The sequence below is a fragment of the Trachurus japonicus genome, chromosome 6, assembly GCF_045865225.1.
Source record: "Trachurus japonicus isolate A0001 chromosome 6, Traja_1.0".
Lineage (NCBI taxonomy): Eukaryota > Metazoa > Chordata > Actinopteri > Carangiformes > Carangidae > Trachurus > Trachurus japonicus.
This window is the reverse complement of record NC_140912.1, coordinates 24,122,327-24,144,113: the sequence shown is the minus strand read 5'-3', so window position 1 is coordinate 24,144,113 and position 21,787 is coordinate 24,122,327. Positions and strand designations below refer to the sequence as shown.

General features: G+C 43.5%; 1 protein-coding gene across 2 annotated transcripts in view; it reads right to left on the bottom strand.

Moving 5' to 3' along the window:
* Positions 1-526: 526 nt before the first annotated feature.
* The window catches only part of LOC146986223 (solute carrier family 45 member 3), a 32,120-nt gene continuing 10,859 nt past the window's right edge, over positions 527-21,787 (bottom strand). Inside the window, exons 1-6 of one of the 2 annotated variants that reach the window (XM_085779934.1) lie at positions 20,815-20,837; positions 13,951-14,289; positions 8,218-8,408; positions 7,450-8,113; positions 4,164-4,429; positions 527-4,065 (exon numbers count right to left, since the gene is read on the bottom strand). In XM_085779934.1, coding sequence (XP_085636060.1) covers positions 3,586-4,065; positions 4,164-4,429; positions 7,450-8,113; positions 8,218-8,408; positions 13,951-14,098 — 1,749 coding nt within the window. In that variant the 5' untranslated portion in view covers positions 14,099-14,289; positions 20,815-20,837 and the 3' untranslated portion in view covers positions 527-3,585. Of the gene's footprint in view, positions 4,066-4,163; positions 4,430-7,449; positions 8,114-8,217; positions 8,409-13,950; positions 14,290-20,814; positions 20,838-21,787 lie in introns of those variants that run through there. The other variant, XM_085779932.1, reaches the window with a different exon arrangement.

Genomic DNA, 21,787 nt, shown 5'->3' with positions numbered 1-21,787 from the left:
AAAAAAAAAAAAGTATCATATTTTTATAGGTGCACTGTAACTCGTGCATTTCCTATGGTGGATTCGTGAGAACTGCGCGGAACAAACTGGAGAGGCCCGTCATGAAATGGCACACATTGTCGGCATGCCATTCCCTGCAACATGAAAGCCTATCGTCTTTTCCATGTAATAGATAATGCCACCAGCAGCATGCCCCATGCGTCAGTGGAGCCACTTGCCCCCCCTCGGCAGTCTCTCCTGCACACACGTCAGTTCCTCGACTTCTCCAGAGGATGGCGCCATTTCCAAGTTATTATTCCTCAGACAGACACTCACTCTGCCACTGCTGAAGAGTCTGACAACCAACATGGACATTTAAAGTTCAACAACACTTAGTTAGATACGGATGAAAGTAACAATTATTGACACACAATACATTGATCCTTATTATTTAATATTCAGTTTGAAAGTTAAGACACTGTATTAAGTAATGACCACTTCTGGAAATTGTTAAAGGCGTTTTACAGAATTACTCAGGGACCACGTCTCATTGACAATGCAGTTCTTTTATTTTGTATAAAATCTATTTGGTAACTGCATATTTATACACAATCTAATGGATGTATAATGAGAATCAAATACAACTTTTTGTTATGGCTGAATGCATTTATGACAGTGACACAAGTGAGTGAAACCTTGTGGCAAAAGCACATGATTAAAAACAAAAAAAAACAACAACCTGATTAATCACATTAAAACATGACGGCTTCTGACCATTGGCACCTTTTGTGTCTGAACTCAAAACAGGACATTTGGTTTTAGAGCAACAGGGACTGAAAAAGACAACCCCATCTATCCAGTGAGTTTTTATCTGCTGACATATAGAAACAAGTGGTTATACAGTATAAAGACCCAGATAAAGCAGTATTGACAAAAAAGACGAGGTTTCTTGTTTGCACCGACTGCACCATAGAAAAACAAATCTGAGCCGTGTGATAGGAATAAAAACGTCCAGCTATACGAATGAAGACCACAGGTGGAAACTTAACGTATTCTCATCTGCAGCTGATTTGACACAAACTGACAGCAGACATCAGCAACAGGCTCCGGGGATATTACCAAAGGCTACAGGATAAAATGGGTAATGTTAAATTAAATTATAGCTTTTGAGGATGCTTCTATACCACATCTATACAAATAATTTATCTCTTTCACAGAAACAGCCTTCACCCTCGCACCTATGAAAGATGCCAAAGAGGCCAATAGTTTAATACGTGCTATTTTGTAATAAAAGCATAATAAATAAATACATATGTACAAAAAAATGTCTGAAAAATGTACAGGCACTTGTAAAAACAACCATTTTCTGACACTTCAGGTGCTGCTTGGCAATATTTTCCTGTGCATTTATGGGAGAAAAGGATTTATTTATTTATTTTAAGCATTTGACTCAGCAGTAGTGTCAACATGACAAACAAATCCTCATGCGTTTCTTCCTACTTCTCCCGTGCTGAGCGCACCTCAGGCAAAAAGATACTTCAGGACTATTTGTAACCGCTGATCCTAATTCATCATCACCCCCCTCTCCCTGCGTAGGATCAAACAACCCGGACACAAAACACTCAAATGAAGCCGCTCACCAGTGGCGACACATCCGTGGTGTTTACATCCATGGGCCAATTTAAAAAGCCCAACTGCAGGCCACTGTACACCGGAGCATACAGCATCTAATGGGCAAAAGCCGATAGAGGTTATTCCAAACAATGTAACAATGTAAAAAAAAAAAAAAACTGCACACGCACCAGTTTACATCGCTTTTCATTGGCCTCACACTTAAATATCCCCTTACTATCTGTCTTCCATGATATACACACATATCCACACTCACACAGACGAACACACACACACACACACACACACACACACACACACACACACACACACACACACACACACACACACACACACACACACACACACACACACACACACACACACACACACACACACACACACACACACACACCACACACACACACACACACCTCAGTTAATCTTATCTTGGCCTCAGCCCATCAATATACAGTGCCTACCTCGTCATTTTCAGTAACCAAATATTTTGCATTTACTGCATGAATTCTTTTTTGTTTTGTTTTTGGTCTTTTCGGGAATGGGTGCTGCAAATTTGGGGCTTGGATCAGACATCATCACCCCCCCCGTACATGTTGACTGTTACACAACGTTACACAACACGCCCATCTGGATGCCCTTTAGATTGTCATTTGAGAATACAGTAAATCATGAGTGTTGAGGCAGCAGGGAAAGCGTTTGAACAGTGGCATGAGGACAGGAGGAGACACTAAAACAAGGTACTAACCTGAGACAACTGTCCTGATCAGTAGCATTGTTAGACAGGATGAGCAGTCCCACTACTACAGAAGACCACTCTTGATTATCTAGACAGAGGACGTTTGATGCAGTTTTCCAGTTCCAGTAAACAAATTCATTCTTAATCCACCACAGTCGATATAACGTCACCTCAACAGGTTGCATAACTAAATTCCCATAGGGATATACAGTAAATTTGTATACAAAATATTTTCAGTAAAACTGTTCATAAAGTAATAGATTACACTAGGAGAGGGGGGGGGCTATTCCACCAATTTTACACACAACAGTCAGTTTACTTGTCACGGAGAGCGCTTCTTAGCCAGTAGGCTTGTTGTATGTCATTTTCTGAGCTGAGAAAATAACCCCTATGATGTCATCATGATGTCAGCAGGGTTATCGCATTCGCAACGTCAAATATTTGACATAAAACAAACTGGGGGAACGAAGCTTCAACGATGATGTGAATGTGTAACTAACATGTGGAGGATTATTATATTATATTATATTATAAATTGAATGATGGGAAATGTATGTAGGATCCAGTGTTTTGGGAGCTTGACCTGGTGTAGACTAAAAAGACTAAAAGATGAGCATCTTTGACCACTGGAGTACCCTTTAAGTGCGGTTTTCACCCTTTTTCAACACACGGCCTGACTCATTAAGAAGATGACCAGTCTCCAGACTTTGTTTACTGATGCTGCAGACGAGTCCACACAAGCCAACGATGTGTTTGATCTGTAGTTTTTTGAGCACTAAACAGACTGTAGATTTAATTAAAAACTGTGGACAGAGCCATAAAAAAAAAAACATTTAAAAAAAAAGGTTAGTAGCTGTGTATCTAAAGTTGATGAGCTCTACAGTAAATCTGTTTGGTGGTACCTGAGGAAAAAGGACAATGGACAAAAAAATATATACCGCGGCAAAATGTTTTTAGAGAGACTTCTACGGAATTCAATAGCATTCAGTACAGAGTGCCACATCTGTCCTGTGCACACACCTGGGTGTTAACTCTTCAGGTGGCAGGTAACAATACGTAACAATACCCATAACCTCTCTGCCACAGACTGACAAACACACACACACACACTTCCTCGATGCAGAGCTTTGACAAAAGCGAGCACAAGGTCGTAGAGCAAGGCATTCTGGGAACAGTTAGTGCACTGCTGAGTTCAACCCATGAAACCTGAATGATTGATTGATTGATTGACTGATTAGTTACGATTCCATCGCTCCCACATCTTTTCCGACTAAAATCTCAGACTTGGAGGTCCTTTGGTCAAAGACAATGTGACTGGCCAGGTAGATGGCGACAGCACCGAAGATGGCAGAGCAGGCGATGTAGGCAGTGACAGTCTGTGCGAACTGAACAATCATGCCCATGAAGAGGGTGGGGAAAACCTGAGAGAGGAGGAAGGTGCTGTCTAAGATGGCAAAGTCCAAACCCACGCCACGTTTCTCATACCCCAGCTCTGCCTCCTGTTCAGTGCCACTGCTGCTGTGAGATGAGCCGTTCTGGTTGTGTGGGTTGGGGTAGTACTCATAACTGTCCTGGCTGAGGAAGGCATGCCCATAGGCATCCCCGCTTTTGTGGTTTAGTCCACCCTCCTCTTCCACTGGAGTCAGAAACACGGAGTCTCGCTTGGGTGTAATCCCATTTTTATGTATGCTTTTGGTTTTCCTTTTTGGCATATAGAGCTGAAATGAAACACAGAAAGAAACAAGTTATCAATGAAACAGTTTCTCAACACTTTAAATTGTTGTACCATTTAAGAAGTTACTAGGTCTGTATTTACCTCTTTCTCCTTGTGATAATGGCAGGTGAGTGTGTAAGGCAGAGTCTGCAGCGTGGCATACGCGTAGCCAGTGAGAGCCGCCATTACAGTGACCAAGACCACACTCTTGGACAGGCAGATGACCAGAGCAGAGAGCGTGAAGCTCACCATACTGCTCATGTAGACCCATCGTGAGCCAAAGTGGTGGACCAGATGACTCATGACCAGGGAGAAGAAGGTTGAGGTAGCACACTGCAGGAACAGGCCCAGACTGCCCATACGGATGCCTGAAAGAAGAATGACATTTGTTTTACAGCCACTGTTACACACAAAACAAATCGTTCTATGGTTACAGAGAAGCCTGCATGGCATGGTCAACTACAGGTATCTTTGGTGAGCTACACATCCTGCTAAATTTCATTTATACTGTCTCCTGCATGTCATCAAAAGGCTTCAAATGACCAAATTGACACATTAACACTGATATTTGTGACATATTGTAAATCTAGTCATTCATCATGTCTTGTACTTGATTAAAAAAAACTTTAAACCTAACTCTACAACACGAGTTTCTGAGCTAAAAAGAAATGAAACGATATGAAACAGTCGCTGCCACAAGAAGTAAAAACAACATTCTTATGGCAGCTGTGCAAGTAAGTAAGTTTTTGAGTTTTAGTACTAATCCCTGGATGTGTGGAGTGTTACTTATGTCAGCGAGCTATCAGCCTGATCTCTGCGCTTGCTCTCGTGAACGTTGTGGGTCAGAAGTTCAGCAGCAGAGCACACAATCACTTGTGTGAAAGGACTACATGGATCATATTACTCCTGTAAACCAAAGCTGCTGTGCCCACTTTACAGACACTACAGAAGCTAATGAGGACTGAAATTCAAGCCCACAGAGATATGGGAGTGAGCCAGTCTATTACTGAATTTGTGCACAGGAGACCTGCTGCGGGGTGGTAAAAAGTCGCTGTTTGTAGACTATGAACTTGACAGATAAATACTTTGAATTGCAATCCCTCCCCATAGGAATGCTGATCAGAAAAAAGATAACATTTTGCTGTTTAAAATTGGAGTTAAGAATGAAACAGTGAAGCTATGAAACTTGAGACAAAGCTGATTACCTTCTGCAGAGGAACATCTGCAGCCTGAATGATGTGGTTTAATAACATCCGCTGTGTTGCAAATTAAACAAACGCAACTCAGACAGACCTCAAAATTGTGTGTTTTGGCCGTCTACCTGGCTTGAATGAACATGTTCTTTGTGTGCCGATTCCTTGACATTAATTCTTTGTGAGTGTGACATTCCTCATGGTCCAGCAGGCAAAGGGAGCAGAGACAGAGGGAAAAAGCAAAAAGCAAACAAAGTAGGGAGAAAGAAAGAGGGAGGGAGAGAAGAATGTGGATGGATAGATGGATGAAAATGTGAAAGAAAGTGGGTGAAAGGAAAGATTAAGAGCAACAATGAGGAGTGAGAAAACAGGTGGATGATAGAAGGATTGATAAAATTAGAAGGGAAGCTGGAGGTACTTAGTAAAGTAAAGGAAAAGGGTAAAAGCCAAAAGTCAAGAGGGAAAAAGGATGTAAGATAAGAAGTCTGGCTGAACAGGAAACAAAGGGAGACTTAAAACACTTGACTCACACATGGCCTGCTGTATTAAATCTGCAACTACTCAACATGGGGGCAAGATGATGTGCCTCACATCTGTCTTCTTCAGCTTCACTTACTGTTCTTTCTCAGGCCCGTCTAATAAAAATACACCAGGAAAAGATGTTTTCCTCTCCTGCTTGGCCCCTTTTACACCACTGACACAACACATTAGTTAAGGTCTATCTTCCTTTAGACTGTCCATTTAGTCTAAAGGTTATATATAGGCAAAATGTGACAACCCAGCATTTTCTTGGGATAAACCCATACAACTGTTTATCAGGATTAGAGACAACTCTGATTTACCGAGCAGGAAAGGATAACAACCTTGTGTATTTGTTTACCACATCAAGTGCCGGGTTAGACGGTAAATCCTTAAATACCTTAGATTGGTTTGACATTGGCTTAAGCATAATTGCCCAAAGGATTTGTTAGCTCTCTTCCGAGGCATTACTGCACAAAATGTTCATCACCTCATTTTAAAGTGTTGAATCAGAGTCTGTGTTAATGGCTGGTGGTTCTTGGTGTGTATGTGTCCTATAAAACCTGACAAGGGGCCAATATGAGAGCAGCAGGAAGGCATGTACTGTAGGCATGCAGGAACACAGGCTCTGTCTCCGTCGTCCACCTGTGCCCAAGGAATGCAAGTGCATCCTGCCCAGCTGTGACGAGGCCAGGATGGACCTGAAGCCAGCTATGTGGACAGGTGGTGGAGGTGAAGACGTGTTGATAAAACGTTGGACATGACTCACACTAGCTCAATGGAGGTTTGCTTCATGACATCCTACAAGTTAATAAAGATGTTCTTGCTGATTTTAATAGACAGAACTGGAGGAAATTTTAATATAAAGTTCGGTGGAGAGACTAAAGGAATAGTTCACCAAAAAATGAAATTCAGTCATTACTCACTCACCCTCATGCTGATGAATATTCAGGAGTAGTTTTTTATTCCTCAAAGTTCATCTGGAGACCTGGGAGGCCGGTTCGTAGTCCAGCGAAATCCTTATATGAGAGTCAATAGCGCCCGACACAAAAACCATAAAACTACACAAAAACCATTTAATATTCCTCCATACTGCTCGTCCGCTGCGATCCAAGTGTCCTGAAGGGATATAGTCCAGAGTTTATTTGAAATGACGTCATTTAGGACATTTTTACAGCCTAAACAGTCCTGTATTGAATTTGCCTGGGGCGTGTGAAAGTCAGAGCACAATACAGGACTGTTTAGTCTGTAAAAATGTCCAAAATGACGTTGTTTCAAGTAAACTCTGGACTACATCCCTTCAGGACACTTGGATTGCAGCGGACGAGCAGTATGGAGGAATATTACAAGGTTTTTGTGTAGTTTTATGGACTTTTTGTGTTGGGTCCTATTACTCTCATATAAAGTTTTCATTGGACTACGAAACCCCCTCCTGGGTCTCCAGATGCACTTTGAGGAATAAAAAACTACTCCTGAATATTCATCAGCATGAGAGTGAGTCAATAATGACTGAATTTCATTTTTTGGTGAACTATTCCTTTCCTCCTGAAGGCACCAACACACAATATCTACCACAAAGAGCTGCCTGCACATTTAAAAAGATATTAGCTGAAGATGAGAAATAAGACAACATAGCAGAAATCTTCAATTCAGTGTATATAGAGGGGGAGTCTGACCGTCATCGTATCTCTGCCTGGACGCACTTCCCGGTAACGCACTGGGCACGCCCTCGTACAGGCCTTCCCCCACAAAGTCTGTGTAGAAAAGCATGAAGGACATGACAGCCATCCAGCTGCAGAGCTGAGCCACACACAGCTGTCTCATCACTCGCGGGACGTGGCAGTAGCTCCTGTAGATGGCCGGCGTCATGGACCAACATGTCCTCAACAAGCACAGCAGGGGACCGGACTTCAGCAGCCTCAGCTTGCACTTCAGGAAGTAGCAGCACGAGCGAGGCATGCCGCACCTGCCGGCCTCCATCGAAGCAGCCCCGGACTCCAGCAGCGATCCGGACCCCGCCAAGCTACTGCCGGCGAACGAAGGCTCCTCGGACACCTTCATGGTGATGAGCACGCTGGAGATAAAGATGAGGATGAGGAGGGAGAAGAGGCACTCGGCCTGGCCTCCAAGGTAAACAGAGAGTATGCCTCGACTCCAGTCCAGCGCGGGTAGCAGATAACCCACGCATCCTCCCAAGCTGACCATGAAGGAGAACATGGCGAAGGCTTGGCTGCAGTCTTCCTCGCTCCGGTACAGGTCAGACAAAAGAGCCTCCAGTGGCGTGAAGCACACTTGTCCACAAAAGTCAAGCAGTCCCACACCGAGGATAAGAAAGCCCACCTACCAAAAAAAAAGCAGAACCATAACAGTAAGTTATTTTGTTGTGTGCTCTGTAGCTAGAATTCAACAAAAACCCACAATCAACACAAAAACAAGCGGGCTACCTGCAGGGTCCGCCCACCCCAGGTGAGACGGGCAGCCAGGACGTCAGCGTGGGGAATGATGAAAAGTGCCAGAAGAACTCCTGAAGACAGCAGCCAGATGAAAGGCCGCCTTCTGCCATAACTGCTGTTGCATGTGTCACTAGCTGAGCCAATCAGAGGGATAAACAGGAGGCCGAGCACTGGACCGATACCTGTGAACGGAAGCAGGGAAACACACAGAGAAAGTAAATTTAAAAAAACTACAGAATCTGTACAGAAGAAAGACCGAAGACACTAAAGTAACAAGTGTGAAAATATAAGTTCATAAACAGAAACAGCAGGGGGGAAAAAAATCTTCAGTTACACCATTTGCACAAAACCTTAAATCTCTCATTATTTTTTCAAATAAACGTACGTATGGGACGATTTTTACACCAAAAACCCACATGCCTAGCGTCTGACATCTCTGCTGAGCTTCAGTGGCTTCCAGCAGCTTCCATGATGAGTATTTGTCACTTTGCCTTTCACCAGTCCCGTCTTGTTGCTGTCCTACCAGGGGGTGTAGTACTGTATGTGCCCCTCTGAATCATTACTGGCTGCTGGGGATGATTCCTACAGATGGCCTGCTGCCTCAAGGCAACCCATCATCACCTCAACCCCCCCTCCACCCTCCCCACATGGCAAGGTCTGGCTAATTGGAGCACACCATGGCACAATGGCTGTTCTGAAATGACCAGATCTTGAGGCTAGAGTTTGACATTTAAAAAAAGCACCCTGTTGTGTTTCCATTACCGATAAGCACCCTTGTTTTCATTCAGCATTTCTCATTAAAATGTCCTCGGCGAAAGGCTGCATTGTGAATTCATGCCTGTACCTCATGCTTATGCCCATGGACGTAAAATACAAATAATGTGAGGATCGACCTGCTCATCAACACACTGCTGTAACTAGGGGTCAAAACATTTGCAGTGAAGAAGCAAGGCTGGAGGTACTTAGCCAGGATCCATTTGTGCTCTGTCTACAGTCTGAAACCCACAGGGAGACAACAATTAAGCCTAAACTGTGGCACAAAAGAGAAAACAGACAGAAAATCCGGCCAGGTATACTGGGAGACAGCCAGACCCAGACAGGGAGTCGGGCAGGATATCTGAGAAAGCCAGACATGTCAGACAGACAGTCATCCCCTCCACCACATTTCTTCCCTCTGCAGCTGTGGGGGCCCATCATTACAATCCTCACCGTCTACAGCTGTAAGACTGACTGTCTCACACCAACACCCTCCTCAATCAGTACTCCTTATTGTATCTCACACACACAGCAAAGCATGCTCTCCAGCTCTTATTGACAGAAACATATACATAAATAAGTCTGCTGCCAAACCTAAACCTCACATGATCCTACCCCCAATATAAAGCGTGTCACATTCCACAATGTGTTTGGTTATTTAAATGTAAAGCTAAATATATTTTTAGGGAAAAAAAAACATGTAGTAATGGACACCTTGGTGCTAAAAAGCACTAAATATCTTCTCCAGTAACAGAGAGGAAACCAGAGAAAGAAAGTAACAACTGGAGGATGAAGTAACCAACAAATGGCCGTTAGATAAAGTAGAAAGCAGCCGTCTGAGAACCTGACACTGCTGCTCGGGGAAATTAGCTTTAAGCCTCCCAAGACACAATATCTATCTTCATTCAAATAACACTCAGGCACTCCATTATAATACAGCGAGATGAGAATTAGGTTGAGTGCCATTTCCAGATTGGCTTACAGTGCAGGGCAGGCTGTTTGGGAGGAACTCTACAATGAAATCATTTATCTTCATATCACCAGCAGCTGTTAGAGACACACAAGAGCAGAAGTGTATATTGTTTAATCCTTATACTTGAATAGTCACTTCTTGTCATCCACACAGAGCTTTTTCCGTTTGGTAGGATTGTATCTGTTCAGTCACAAGACAATGTCTCAAAGAGGCGCCTTTAGTGAAGACCATGTGAATGCCATTTGGTCTGACAGGATGCAACTATTCACATCACTTACAAGTAAACTCAGTTACAGTGTTCAAATATATACCATATGGGTGAGGCTAATTGCACGTATGTACACATGCCACTCATTTGTGAGCCAAGCGTTGTCAAAATAGAAACATGTCTGTCTTCATGTTTCATTAAGACTTTAAAATAGCTTTGCTAAGTTCTGATGAAAAATGTTTCTTTGACAGGTCGAGGGCAAGTAAAGCCACAAATAAAAATCAACATGAGAGACTCCAGATTGTTGTTTATCTGCAATGAGTTAAAAAAGTCTTTTCATGTAAGATCTGTATGTTAAAAGTAAGTGGATCACTATATCTATCTCACACAAATGTAGTATTAGGGCAAAGTGAAGTTTCACTGTTGCCCCACCTGTATCTGTAACCAACAGGTGTTTCACTAAAACTACACTTCTAAAAGACAGTTGAAAATTGTTTTAACTTCAAACCTTAACCCTTTTCCCGTCAAAGGACACAACAGAAGATGTAAAACAAAGATTTAAACACATGTTGCGTAACAAATCTCCTTTAAACTGCTGTTTTGCAGTTGACTCACTGTTTAGACTCCAGCTGAATTGTCTACACCTTAAAATAGTTTCAGACAGATATAATAATGTTTGGTATTTAACAGCTGATTGTTTCTCTGAGCTTTTCAGCGGCTCTAATGAGCAACACTCCCTGATGTCAGAGGAACACAGACATCTTTTTTCTTTTTTCAAAAAGAATTATTGTTTTTCCCAGATCTTCAATACCTCTGAAGTGCCGCTGTAATGAAAACCACGTTTGAATTTCTATATTTGTTTGTCCTTTTCCTGTTATAGCCTATATTTTTCTGCAAGTTTCAGACAGACACTTGTTTCAGAGTGGGTATTATGTGAAACATACAATACAACAAAACACCATACAAAAGAAGGAAGAGGATTTCATGAAGACCAGTAGAAAGATATGTAAAGCACAATGTAAAGCAACCAGCAAGGAGGATACATTTAATTGATTATAGTTACTTTGGGTGATCTAGACAGCTTTAAGTTCAGGTATGAATGCACATTCAGTGATGGGAATAACGGCGTTTCGGACGGCACTACTTCTTTCAGTAACGAGTAATCAAAAACGTTACTGTTTCTCCCATTACAACGCCATGTGCCGTTATCAGCATTATTTGACTCAAGAAGTACCATCAGATAATAATACACCTGTTTAGAGAGGAACTAGTATGTAAGTCTGGTGGCTTTTCCTCTGTGTTGCTAACCCTCTGCCTGGTCATGTGCATTTGTTTACAAAGCGGGTTAAAATCAGTACATGGCGCGGTGGATGACGTAACTGTCATAAACAAAAGATTGCGGGTTACGGAGCGCGTTTGTGTCGCGGTGCCGCAGGGACGAGAGCTGGGACACCGGGGCGGCGGGCCAAGCACGACACTGATGTCGCAAGGTTGGTTTTCAGCCATGAGACGTCAGGTGGAAGGCAGAGAGCCTCCGTTCTCACTCGTAACAAGTCACAAGTCATGTAGTTAACTATCACAATTAGTCCGAAGCTTTTTAATTAAGGTAAAAAATGTAGCATAGCCACGGGAATAATCCTGCTTAGCTAGTTCCTCTTTAAGTGTACGTTATATACGGTACCTACACATTATTTTCAGTTCATCAACTGGTCGGAAAAAAGACGTTTATCACCCCACCTCTTTCACACGCCACTGATCCAAACAGCTGATATAGGTGGAGTGATAAAGCATGACGCGGAGCCTGTCTGTGTGTGAGTACTGATCAAGTTGGTTAATTACAGATAAACGGGGTTAGGGAGAGAAGTCTTAGTAGACATATTTGAGCATTTAAAAAAAAAAAAGCAACGCAATAGTTACTTTTCCTGGTAATTAATTACTTTTATCATGTAGTAACTCAGTTTCTAACTCAGTTACTTTTTGTGGAAAGTAACTTTAACTAATTACTTTTAAAAAGTAACGTGCCCAACACTGCATACCGAAGATTAATTTAGTCTGGGCCTCAAGACCACATCGAAGGGCCACTTATTCAACCGATGTCCTCCGCCACAGTCTGATCATTCCCACCACTGTTTCATACTTTACCTAAGAAATGTATCACTTCAAATGGCTTTACAACATCAGACGGCAGCACACTGATTTGCAAAAGTCACTATCTTTCTCTCTCTCTTTAATGCATTGACAAACGTCTACAGAGCTGATCTCTAAAGGACACAAGTGAGACACATATGGAGACACGCTGTAATGCCAGGTGTGAACTGATGAGCTTAGAGCTGACAACTTGTGATTGGATCAGCACAGACGCAGGTTAATACAGTCTGAACAAGGTCCAAGTGTCAGTGTGGAAGATCGCGGCTTCACCTCCACCTTCACACCCCCCCCCCACCCTCCCTCCCTCCCTCCCTTCTTGGCAGTTTGCTCTCCTGCTGCCTTTCAATTAGCGGCCGATTACCACCTCAACAAAACAACAGGTGATTTGGCCACTGATTAGTGTAACGACCTCAATTATGTCTTTATGACCTGAAAAAGAAAGAAGACTGGAGCCCTGAGGCATAGTGTAACCCTCCACCCCCCACAACCACAAAAACATGGCTACCTGTGGACAAACTCCCATCATTTATATATAAGAAAATTTGCACACACACACAAAAAAACATGTACTCTTCAGAGGGCCCAGTCTGCTCTGGTTCATACTATTTTTGGTGAATTTAATAGCAAAAAAAAAAAAGAAATTATTTCCCATTTGTATTATGGCTGCAGTGTAGCCGCAGCAAACAAAGCATTCAGCAGAAGTAAAATTAAATATAATTTCTTTTCTGCCCTCGAAAACACACAATGCAAGGTGAATATGTGGCACTCAAGGACTCTAAAAATGTATAATTTGAAACACTCAGACGAGAAACAATATCTCAAGTGGTCTGTAAACAAGGCATAGAGGAGATAGTTGAATCCTAACAGTTCCACAGTCTATCCTTGGGTGTGCAAATATGTGTGTGCATACAGGGTTTATACAGGAATCTTTAAGTTAATTTTAATACCTTTTTAAGACTTTTTCAAGACCTTCTCAATATTTTTCAATACGTCACCGCCGCTTCAAGCTGTAACCATTTATATCAGTGACACTTTTAACTTAACATCAACAACAGGATAATAAATAAAAGGCTAAGTTTATCAAAAACAACATTGCTCCACTCTCAAAAAACAAAAACAACAATCTTCTTTTCTTTTTTATGTACCGGTCCATCTTTGTTTTTTAATAAAATGAATAAATTCACACACTTTTACAATGTTTTTTAGGACTCAAACTCTTGGACAGCTGATTCAAAAAAAATACTTTCGGAATTTAAGACTTTATAAAGTTGTGAAAAGACTTTTTAATACTTTTTAAGGGTCTTAATTTTCCCAAAATTGATTTATCACTTTTTAATACTTTTCAAGACCCCGCGGATACCCTGGTATATGTGAACAAGACCACCTTTGCCTGTCAAGTTTAATGAATACCCTGTCAGAAAGGGACAGAGGGAGGGAGGAATGATGACAGAGCATGCATTTGTGTGAAAGAGAATGAGATAGAAGCACAAACATGTCCACTTGCACACACACACACACACACACAGACACTCACGCTATGAGGAAGCAAAGAGGTCTGGTAATCTGATCCCCCTATTTCGGTCTTCACCCTCCCACCCACCCAAGCCAGCCAGCCAGCCAGCCAGCCAGCCTCTCTTACCTAGCACCATGGTCATGTAGCGCTCCTCCACTCCAGCCTCCAGCAGCAGTGGGGGAACGTATGTGATCCCAGCTGCCACACAGATCTCCAGGCCACAGGTCAGGGAGTTCAGCAGGACGAGACGCCACTGAGACCTCCATCCAGGCATATTTACAGGGGCTGGCTCGCCTTTCCTCCCTTCTGGGATGGCCACTACTACTGGGGGCAGGGGAGGGGGGAGCGTGGGGAGGCAGATGGCGCCCCGGTGGGACGAGAGGGCTGTCGGGGAGGGACAGCGGCGAAGACACGTGGATGTCTCAGATGACCTGGAAGATTCATCCTCTTCTCAGCATTCCTGATCTGAAGGGGAGAGCAAAGGAGGAGGAGAAGAGCAGTGAGAAATGGAAATGAGGAGATTTTGCAACTTGAAAAGGTAAAGAAAAGGAAAAAAAAAAAAAAAAAAAGAAACACCTAAACATGACACACAGCTGCAAACAGCCTCTACATGGCTGTATATCTTATATAGTCTATAATTTGTTGCTGTTCCAGACAAGGCATGCCTCATTAGACAGGTCATTCCCAGGTTACTACACCTGGCTGTCAGAGGCCATGTTGTGCATTGGGGGGGGGGGGGGGGGGGGGGGGGATATCATATCAACGTGACAGCTTTCTCACAACAGAATCCACAATCTTTGCGTCTTCCGGTGTATTCTCCAGAAACACAAAAAAAAAAATGGCAGTGACAGTCGCAGCATAGATATGAAACTGATGTATTTTGAGATTTCTTCACCAGTAGCTTCAGGACAGCAGGAATAACAACAGGCAGACAGAGGAGAGATGAGTCAGCTGGAGCGACGTGGCAAACACACCAAACCATTTGCCAAGAGAATTCTTTCTCCCTCTGCTGTTCTGCTCAGATTTTTTTCTTTTTTTTTTTAACATTTCAAAATATGCATGCTGGAGGTTTTCGAAGAAATCAAAATCAAACTTTCAAAAGGAATCTAATTTCCCATCTCTCTTTCCCTTCTTTTTCTCCCTTTCACTGAGGATAATAACTCTAGTATTAGAGGGAGGATCTAAAATTCCAGCCTTCCCTTGCCCGACCCTGTCATTATCTGTATTATTAAGGTCTGATTGCAGCTATAGAAGGACGTGCGAGTCCTCCCTCTAGAAATTTTCAGCACGTTACTACAATTGTTGAACCGACTGCACGTGACATAGTCTTTAGCACCTGAAAGGAAATCACAGTGTAGAGAGAGAGAGATGATAAGGCAGGAAGCAGGAAGCATGTTTTACCAGGCTAGGTTTGAATACGTTAATGTCGTGCCAGATAAAGGGGGGAAAAAAAGTCATTCACTGGGTCGAGCTGCATCCATGTGCACATGACTGTAAGTTTTGTGTGTCAAGACACTCACACAACAACAACAATTACAACCTTGAACACACTGTCCTACATGGACACATGAGTCAACCACACCTTGAAAGACAACTCTTCCATCGACAATACATGACATTCTCCATTACTGGCCTTGCTGTAAAGATGCTGTGTGTTCATTTTGCTCTATTCACTCTAGTTGTGCGTTTTCAGGCTCTCCAGAGTGAATGCAACTGATTTTCATCAGAAGAAATTGACCAAAAAAAAGGGAAAAACACAAGATGAGTCACAGTTTATCTATGCCAGTCCTCTGCAGCTTCTGTCTCAAGGGTCAAATATTTGACATGACTTTAATTTAGACGACAATAACCATATCAGATGAACTGGCTGAAAGAGATTTAAGCTGTGAAGAAACAATAGAGGAGGCAGATTGATGGAGCAACATGTCTTCAGTTAACTAATCAGTCCGTCTCCAGGAAGTGTGCGTTCATTTACAGATCTGTCTGCTTCTAATGACCACAAACCCCCCTCCTCAAAGAAAGATTATTATTGTCGTCATCCTTTACCGAATCAAGCGTGTGTTCTTTTAAAGCAGAGGGAAAGAGCAGGAACAGTCAGAACAGCCGCAGACACATAAACAACAAGGTGCTATATTTGCATTTTGTGTGACATCTCTCTGCCAATGCTGCCCATCTGTTCTCTCCCAGCAAACAAAAATGGATGTCATCATCTCCAACACGACTTTGCTAATCACAGAAATGTACTCAGCTCAGTGAGTGATCTGATCAGATTCACATTGTAGTCCAAGGAAAGCAAGGACCAAAAACAGAAACTGTAAAAAAAAAGGGCAAAACGGGTACTACTTATTATTATTATCATCATCATCTAACTTTTCATGCAGGACTTGTAGCTTTTGTGCTTTGTAAAAAAAATAAGAAACTGCATGGATAATGAAAACTCACACAATTAAATTTTATAATTAGTTAAAAAACACAGAAAGAAAAAATAAACAGTGCTTGACTGTGCAAGTCAGTACCAGAATGTCCAAATAAAACGCTCTTATGCCTTTTTCACATCATTATAATTTAAGATGTTAACTGAATGCGGGCAATGATGCCATCAGAGTTCCTCCAGCATTCATACACTCCCCAGTCAGTCATTACAAGCCCCTTTCAAATACAGACTCTTTGAGAATGTGAAGGACAAAGCAACAGTGTTAGCAGTGCTGGACCTAGCAGGGGCCTGGGTCACTCAGAGAGAGGACCATTTCACACCCGTCAGATCTCATTCCCACCCAGCCTGGGCACACTGAAAGACACCCATCAGGGGACCAGCCTTTGCCCCTACGGCCTGTCTGGCCACTACAACCCCCCCCCCCCCCCCCTGCCCTCGTGTTCTGCGTGTATATGTACCTTCTCCCTCCCTCTCCCTCTCCCTCGCCTCTGCATTTCTTCCTCATCCTCCCTCAGCCCCCGAGGTCAGCTTCATCTCTGACCTGCATTCTAAGAGGACTCTTTTGATATATCTGCCCACGACTGGTTATGCCTCTATGGGTCTACTGAATTTCAGTATGAATGCTTTCTATTGCTGCCCCAGCTGACTCCCTCGCAGACTTTCTCACTGGAAATGGAGGGGGGGGGGGGGGGGGGGGGTTGGGGGGGGGCCCAGAGTGGTAAGAAATAGAATAGAGAAATCTGATTTGTCTACCCGAGCAGTCGTGGCTTGTCTGTCTGGACAGCTGCCCGAATTGCAGAGTCAGATTCCAGGGTTTTGTAAATTGAATGGTTGCTTAAAGTCTTGACCCAAAGTGGCGGTGGCAAGGCAGAGAGCGAGGACGCTGGCGAGGGGAGAGAGAGGATGGAAGGGCTGTCTGAAAGTCGGTGGCAGCAGGGATCAAGGGAAACAGAGAGAGAGAGTTACAGATTATCAGTCAATTTATCCACCCAGTGAGGTAAAAAATCCAATGTCTGCTTCGAGTATGATACTCTTTAGCCGGCGCAACGTTCGTGGCAATTTCACGGAAGCAGAACGGCGCTCTCGAGCTCACGAAAACACACTCGGCCAACCCCACACACACACACACACCCATTCAACCGCTTTGCTTAATGACACCTCTGACTCTGCAATGTATTCCAGTCATGCCCTTCATCGTCTTCCCAAAGCCCCTGGAGACACAAACGCACGCACACACACGGTTAAGACAAACAACTCTCCTTGTCACCTTACGTGTTTAAACATTACAATCCGAGCCAAGCTGGTAAAGGCTGGAAAGGAGGGAGTGAGGGGGGGGGCAGAGGCAGAGGATGGTGGTGGGGGGGGTCTGCTTTTGTCAGCTCTCCCACTGCTCCATTACCAACCCCTATTCAGCTGCCCCCCCCCAACCCCAAAAAAATGCTGCTAATGACTGAGCGGTATTCTCACAATACAAAACAGGCTTTGTATACATTGTGCCAGGGAGTAATGCGATATAGTGAGGTATCAAGTCCATTTCCAAGTCTTTTATTAACACGGTTCATATAGATGCTAGGATACACACATATGTGCGTGTGTGTGTGGTTGGTCGGAAAGGGGCGTGGGGTCTCCCAACAGACAGCAGCAGGGTTTGGAAGAGAAGAAGGGAAGGAATTGCTCTGAGATGACATCAGAGCCACAAGCACAGTGGAGGCTGTGGCTGCAGAAACCTCAGCAGGAGGGTCTGACTGTGTGTCTGGCTCGGGCTGAATGGCTGCAGCGCTGTGGCCTTCCTCCCCTTTGAGTTCCTTCGCATTGAAGGACCCGGCCGTCCGCATGGAGCGACAACAGGAGCGGCCTTTATGCCGACTGCTTTCCTGGCTCGCTTCCTGCAAAACCTTTTCTCTAAAGGCTGTCCTCGCCTGTTCACAGAAAAACACAAACAAGATGAGATGGAGCGACTCCTAACGAACAGCGTCGTGGTTGCGATGTCTCTGTAATATCGCCGCCACCTCTGCGTTTTTCCGTCGGTGCCAACCTGGGACTCACCACGGGAGTCCTGGGAAGAGATGCATTAGTGAATGGTGTCACAAGAGAGGTTCCTCCCAGACAACGTCCTCTCAACGTGTCCTCCAGGTTTTCTGGGTTTTAAAGTATGACTCGGGTTGACGCAAATTTCACCACTCGTCTGAAATCTCTCTTAGCTGTGGGCTAGCAGCTCGCCACGGCTGCGCTGCGCTGGATGTATGTTCAGAAGAGTGTCTGTTGTGTTCAGCTCAACCTCTCTGACTAATCTTTTTTTTTTTTTTTTTTTTTGTGAAACACGCTCACACAGCGGGATACACGCGAATTTTCCACTCAAGATGAAACATTTTCAACTCACGCCAACACGTCTTTGCTTCAATTTGTGCCACCCCAGGTGAATTTGGGTCACATCTTTACAAATTCTCTCTCTGCACTGTCTCAAACACACAGTTTCAATTAAAATGACACATTAACTCCTTTCAGTTCTTACACTTAAACGTCCACAAACATGCCCGGTGCTTTAATTGATAATTCAACCCCATTAACCCCCATAAAGCACTTCACATGCAAATAATTACTATTTAACTACTATCAGTCATTCCTCCTGTGTTCATCCCTACCAGATGTTTTACACTGTTACGTGGCCTGTCCTCCAGATGAGCACACCATCAGACCTCTGGCACCATTTTTCCCCAAACACACCATTTCCCTCTGTCACTGACAACCGGATAAAACGTGGAACTTCTTTAAACTACCTCAATAAAAAAAGTTTAATGTTTGGATTTGTGTTCTGTCAACTGCTTACTTGAAAGGCAGCCCTGACCGTGCTGACCCTACCCCCCAGCCTGTAATCTTAAGCCCACTTCCGTCACTGTGACCCCTGACCCAGCCTTTCACCGCAAATCATGTGACCGACCTAACATTTCAAAGACAGCGGCAGCAGCAGGACTGGTCTGCTCCTAATATTCTCCTCCTGTACCGCGCTGCCTTGTTAAGTGAATAGTCAACCTGTTGCCCGTTATTTTAGAGCAGTGCCTCCGAGTAGATACGATGGAGGGACACACTACATCTTACATTGGAGCAGGAAAGACGACCTTGTCTTATTTCTGGAGGGTCTAATGGCTTTGCAGTGCCAAAATGTGAAGTGCTCTTTTTATCTCCGCACCTAATTAGGACGGTGACTCAGAATAAGTCCCTTAAGTTTAAAAGACCAAAAGGATGACGAGAAACGAATAGTTCATGGCTTCTGAGAAAGAAAAAAAGAAGGAAGAAAAAAAAAAGCACTGCAACCGATGTCTTCAAACGTGAAATCTATTATCAAAGCATTCACGGTCATTATTCATTTATTCACAGGAAAAGGAATACGGTACCTCAGCACTTTTTAACAGCGCCTCAACACCAGTGGACTCCAGACCTCCAGTAAGTTTACAAAGTATTAATGCTCATCTGCGGAGCGGAGGACAGCCAAGAAGTCACATGGATGGATTAACACAAATGCAACTTGGGCTGGGTTTGCACTAGTGTTTGCATTAAGGTGTGTGTGTGTTATATATAGGGTGAACTAAGGGAAGACTGCCCCTCTGTCCACAATGAAGCCAGCTAACAGCCCTGGGAGGTGACTGTTATCATTCTAGCTCATGCAAACAGTACAACAATGGAGTGCAGCAGAGTTCAGCCATGTAGCCTCTTGTGAGTCAATGTGGCTGATAACGCGCCTCTCCAGACTCTGGCTTTCCAGTCACTGAAAACCCTATTGTGTCAAGGTGAAAGGGGTTGGTGAGAGGGAATGCAAACGCTAATGAGTTTTCATTCAACCATGATCAGGTGTGTTTACATTTCGTTAATAGCACAGTTAGAAAATTCTAATTAGGTTTAATCACCAGTCAGTTAACTGCTGTGAGAGGGCATTTCTTATACATTTAGACTTTCCTTTTCTCTCACACTTGTTGTTTCATATTAATTTATCTTAACACTCCAATTTGTTTCTTTTCTTAATCAAACAGACATCATCAGTTACTGTCAGCACATGTTATGAATGGCTTTATCTTATTTGAAAATAAGTCACATTACAGCCAACATTTAATGTGGCCTGGCTGCAGTAGGCTGTTAAAACAGCCTGTATCCTTATTATCAATTGAGCTCTGACAAGTGTCCAGTACAAATAAAACATTTGTACTCAGATGAAGGTCTAACTAGTACATCTTAGTCAAGACCATGGCTTTAATTAGACTTTTTAAAAAACATAACTGACCTTTCAATACCATTAGCCCACACCATTCTGGCAGATTTACTTCATATGCTATTACAAACTCTGAATGGCAGCATCCAAATTTCCCAAATGCCAATACATGACTAAAACTAAAAGTGTGTGTTTTTGCCATTAAAACAAAATGTATCTTATCTTGTATATGAACTGTTTGCACCTCTGGCCTTAAACACACACGCACACACAAGAGTAAACATAAAGTGTGATAACAGCAAAACAGCCACAATGAGCTCCTAATAGTGGTGTTGTTGAATAAAGTGATACTTACCAGCCAAATGAGCCAAACTCAAAATCCATCTACAGCCGGGCATTGCTGAAAAATTGAGCATCAAATCTATTTTAAAAGGATCCCCGCAGTTTACCCAATCAACACTCCACTTCACTGACTTGCAGAGCATATCTGCACCGACTCTTTTGACCACCTGCTTCAACTCAATGCTCAGGAGTCTGACTCTTTTTTTATCCTGCTTCTCTCTGTGTCCCCTGTTCCCTCCTCTCTTATTTAGCTCACCTCCTTTGCATCCCTCCCATTATTCTCCGTCCCTCCCTCCCACTCCTCTGTGCCTCAGCCTGTAAGGTGGGAACTGGGGAAAATCCCAAAGCACTTGAGGAATCCTGTCGCTTTCTGTCTGTATGTATCTCTCTTCACAGAAAGGACTTTTTTTTCCCCCCTTTAAAGATTTTGGTTGAGAGGCAAATGTGCTGAACACAGACACACACACACTCACCTATGTGCTATAATGTGCTATAGTAGGATCACAAGAGGCAGCACGGTAACAAAGAAAGAATTGATATCATCTAACAACCCCACACGGAGGCCACTCCCCCGCCCCTTCTGTCTCACTATCTATAACCACTCCCTAAAAGTTCTGTATTATACCCCCTGACCTAGTATCATGTTTAGCTGCCTATCAGGGCTGGGGCAACACTCCCACCCTCTCTTATTACTTTGTTTCCTCTCACCCAGTCTTAGTTAAGCTCCTGCTCCTGCATGACCGCTTGTCTGTGGACTGCTTTAACCCTTCTTCTGGTTCACTAGCTCCAGCAGCAATAAGCCTATTTGAGTAGACACATACATGCATGCACGCACAGAATATACCCCACAAATGCTCTCACACACACAGACTATCACTCCACCCCCAGCTGGCTGCCATGTCTGTACCCCATGCCTGCAGGCCAAGACCAACCCTCTATAGAAAAGCTTTTAATTTGATAACAGTGAGAGGAAGAAAGAAAGTGGA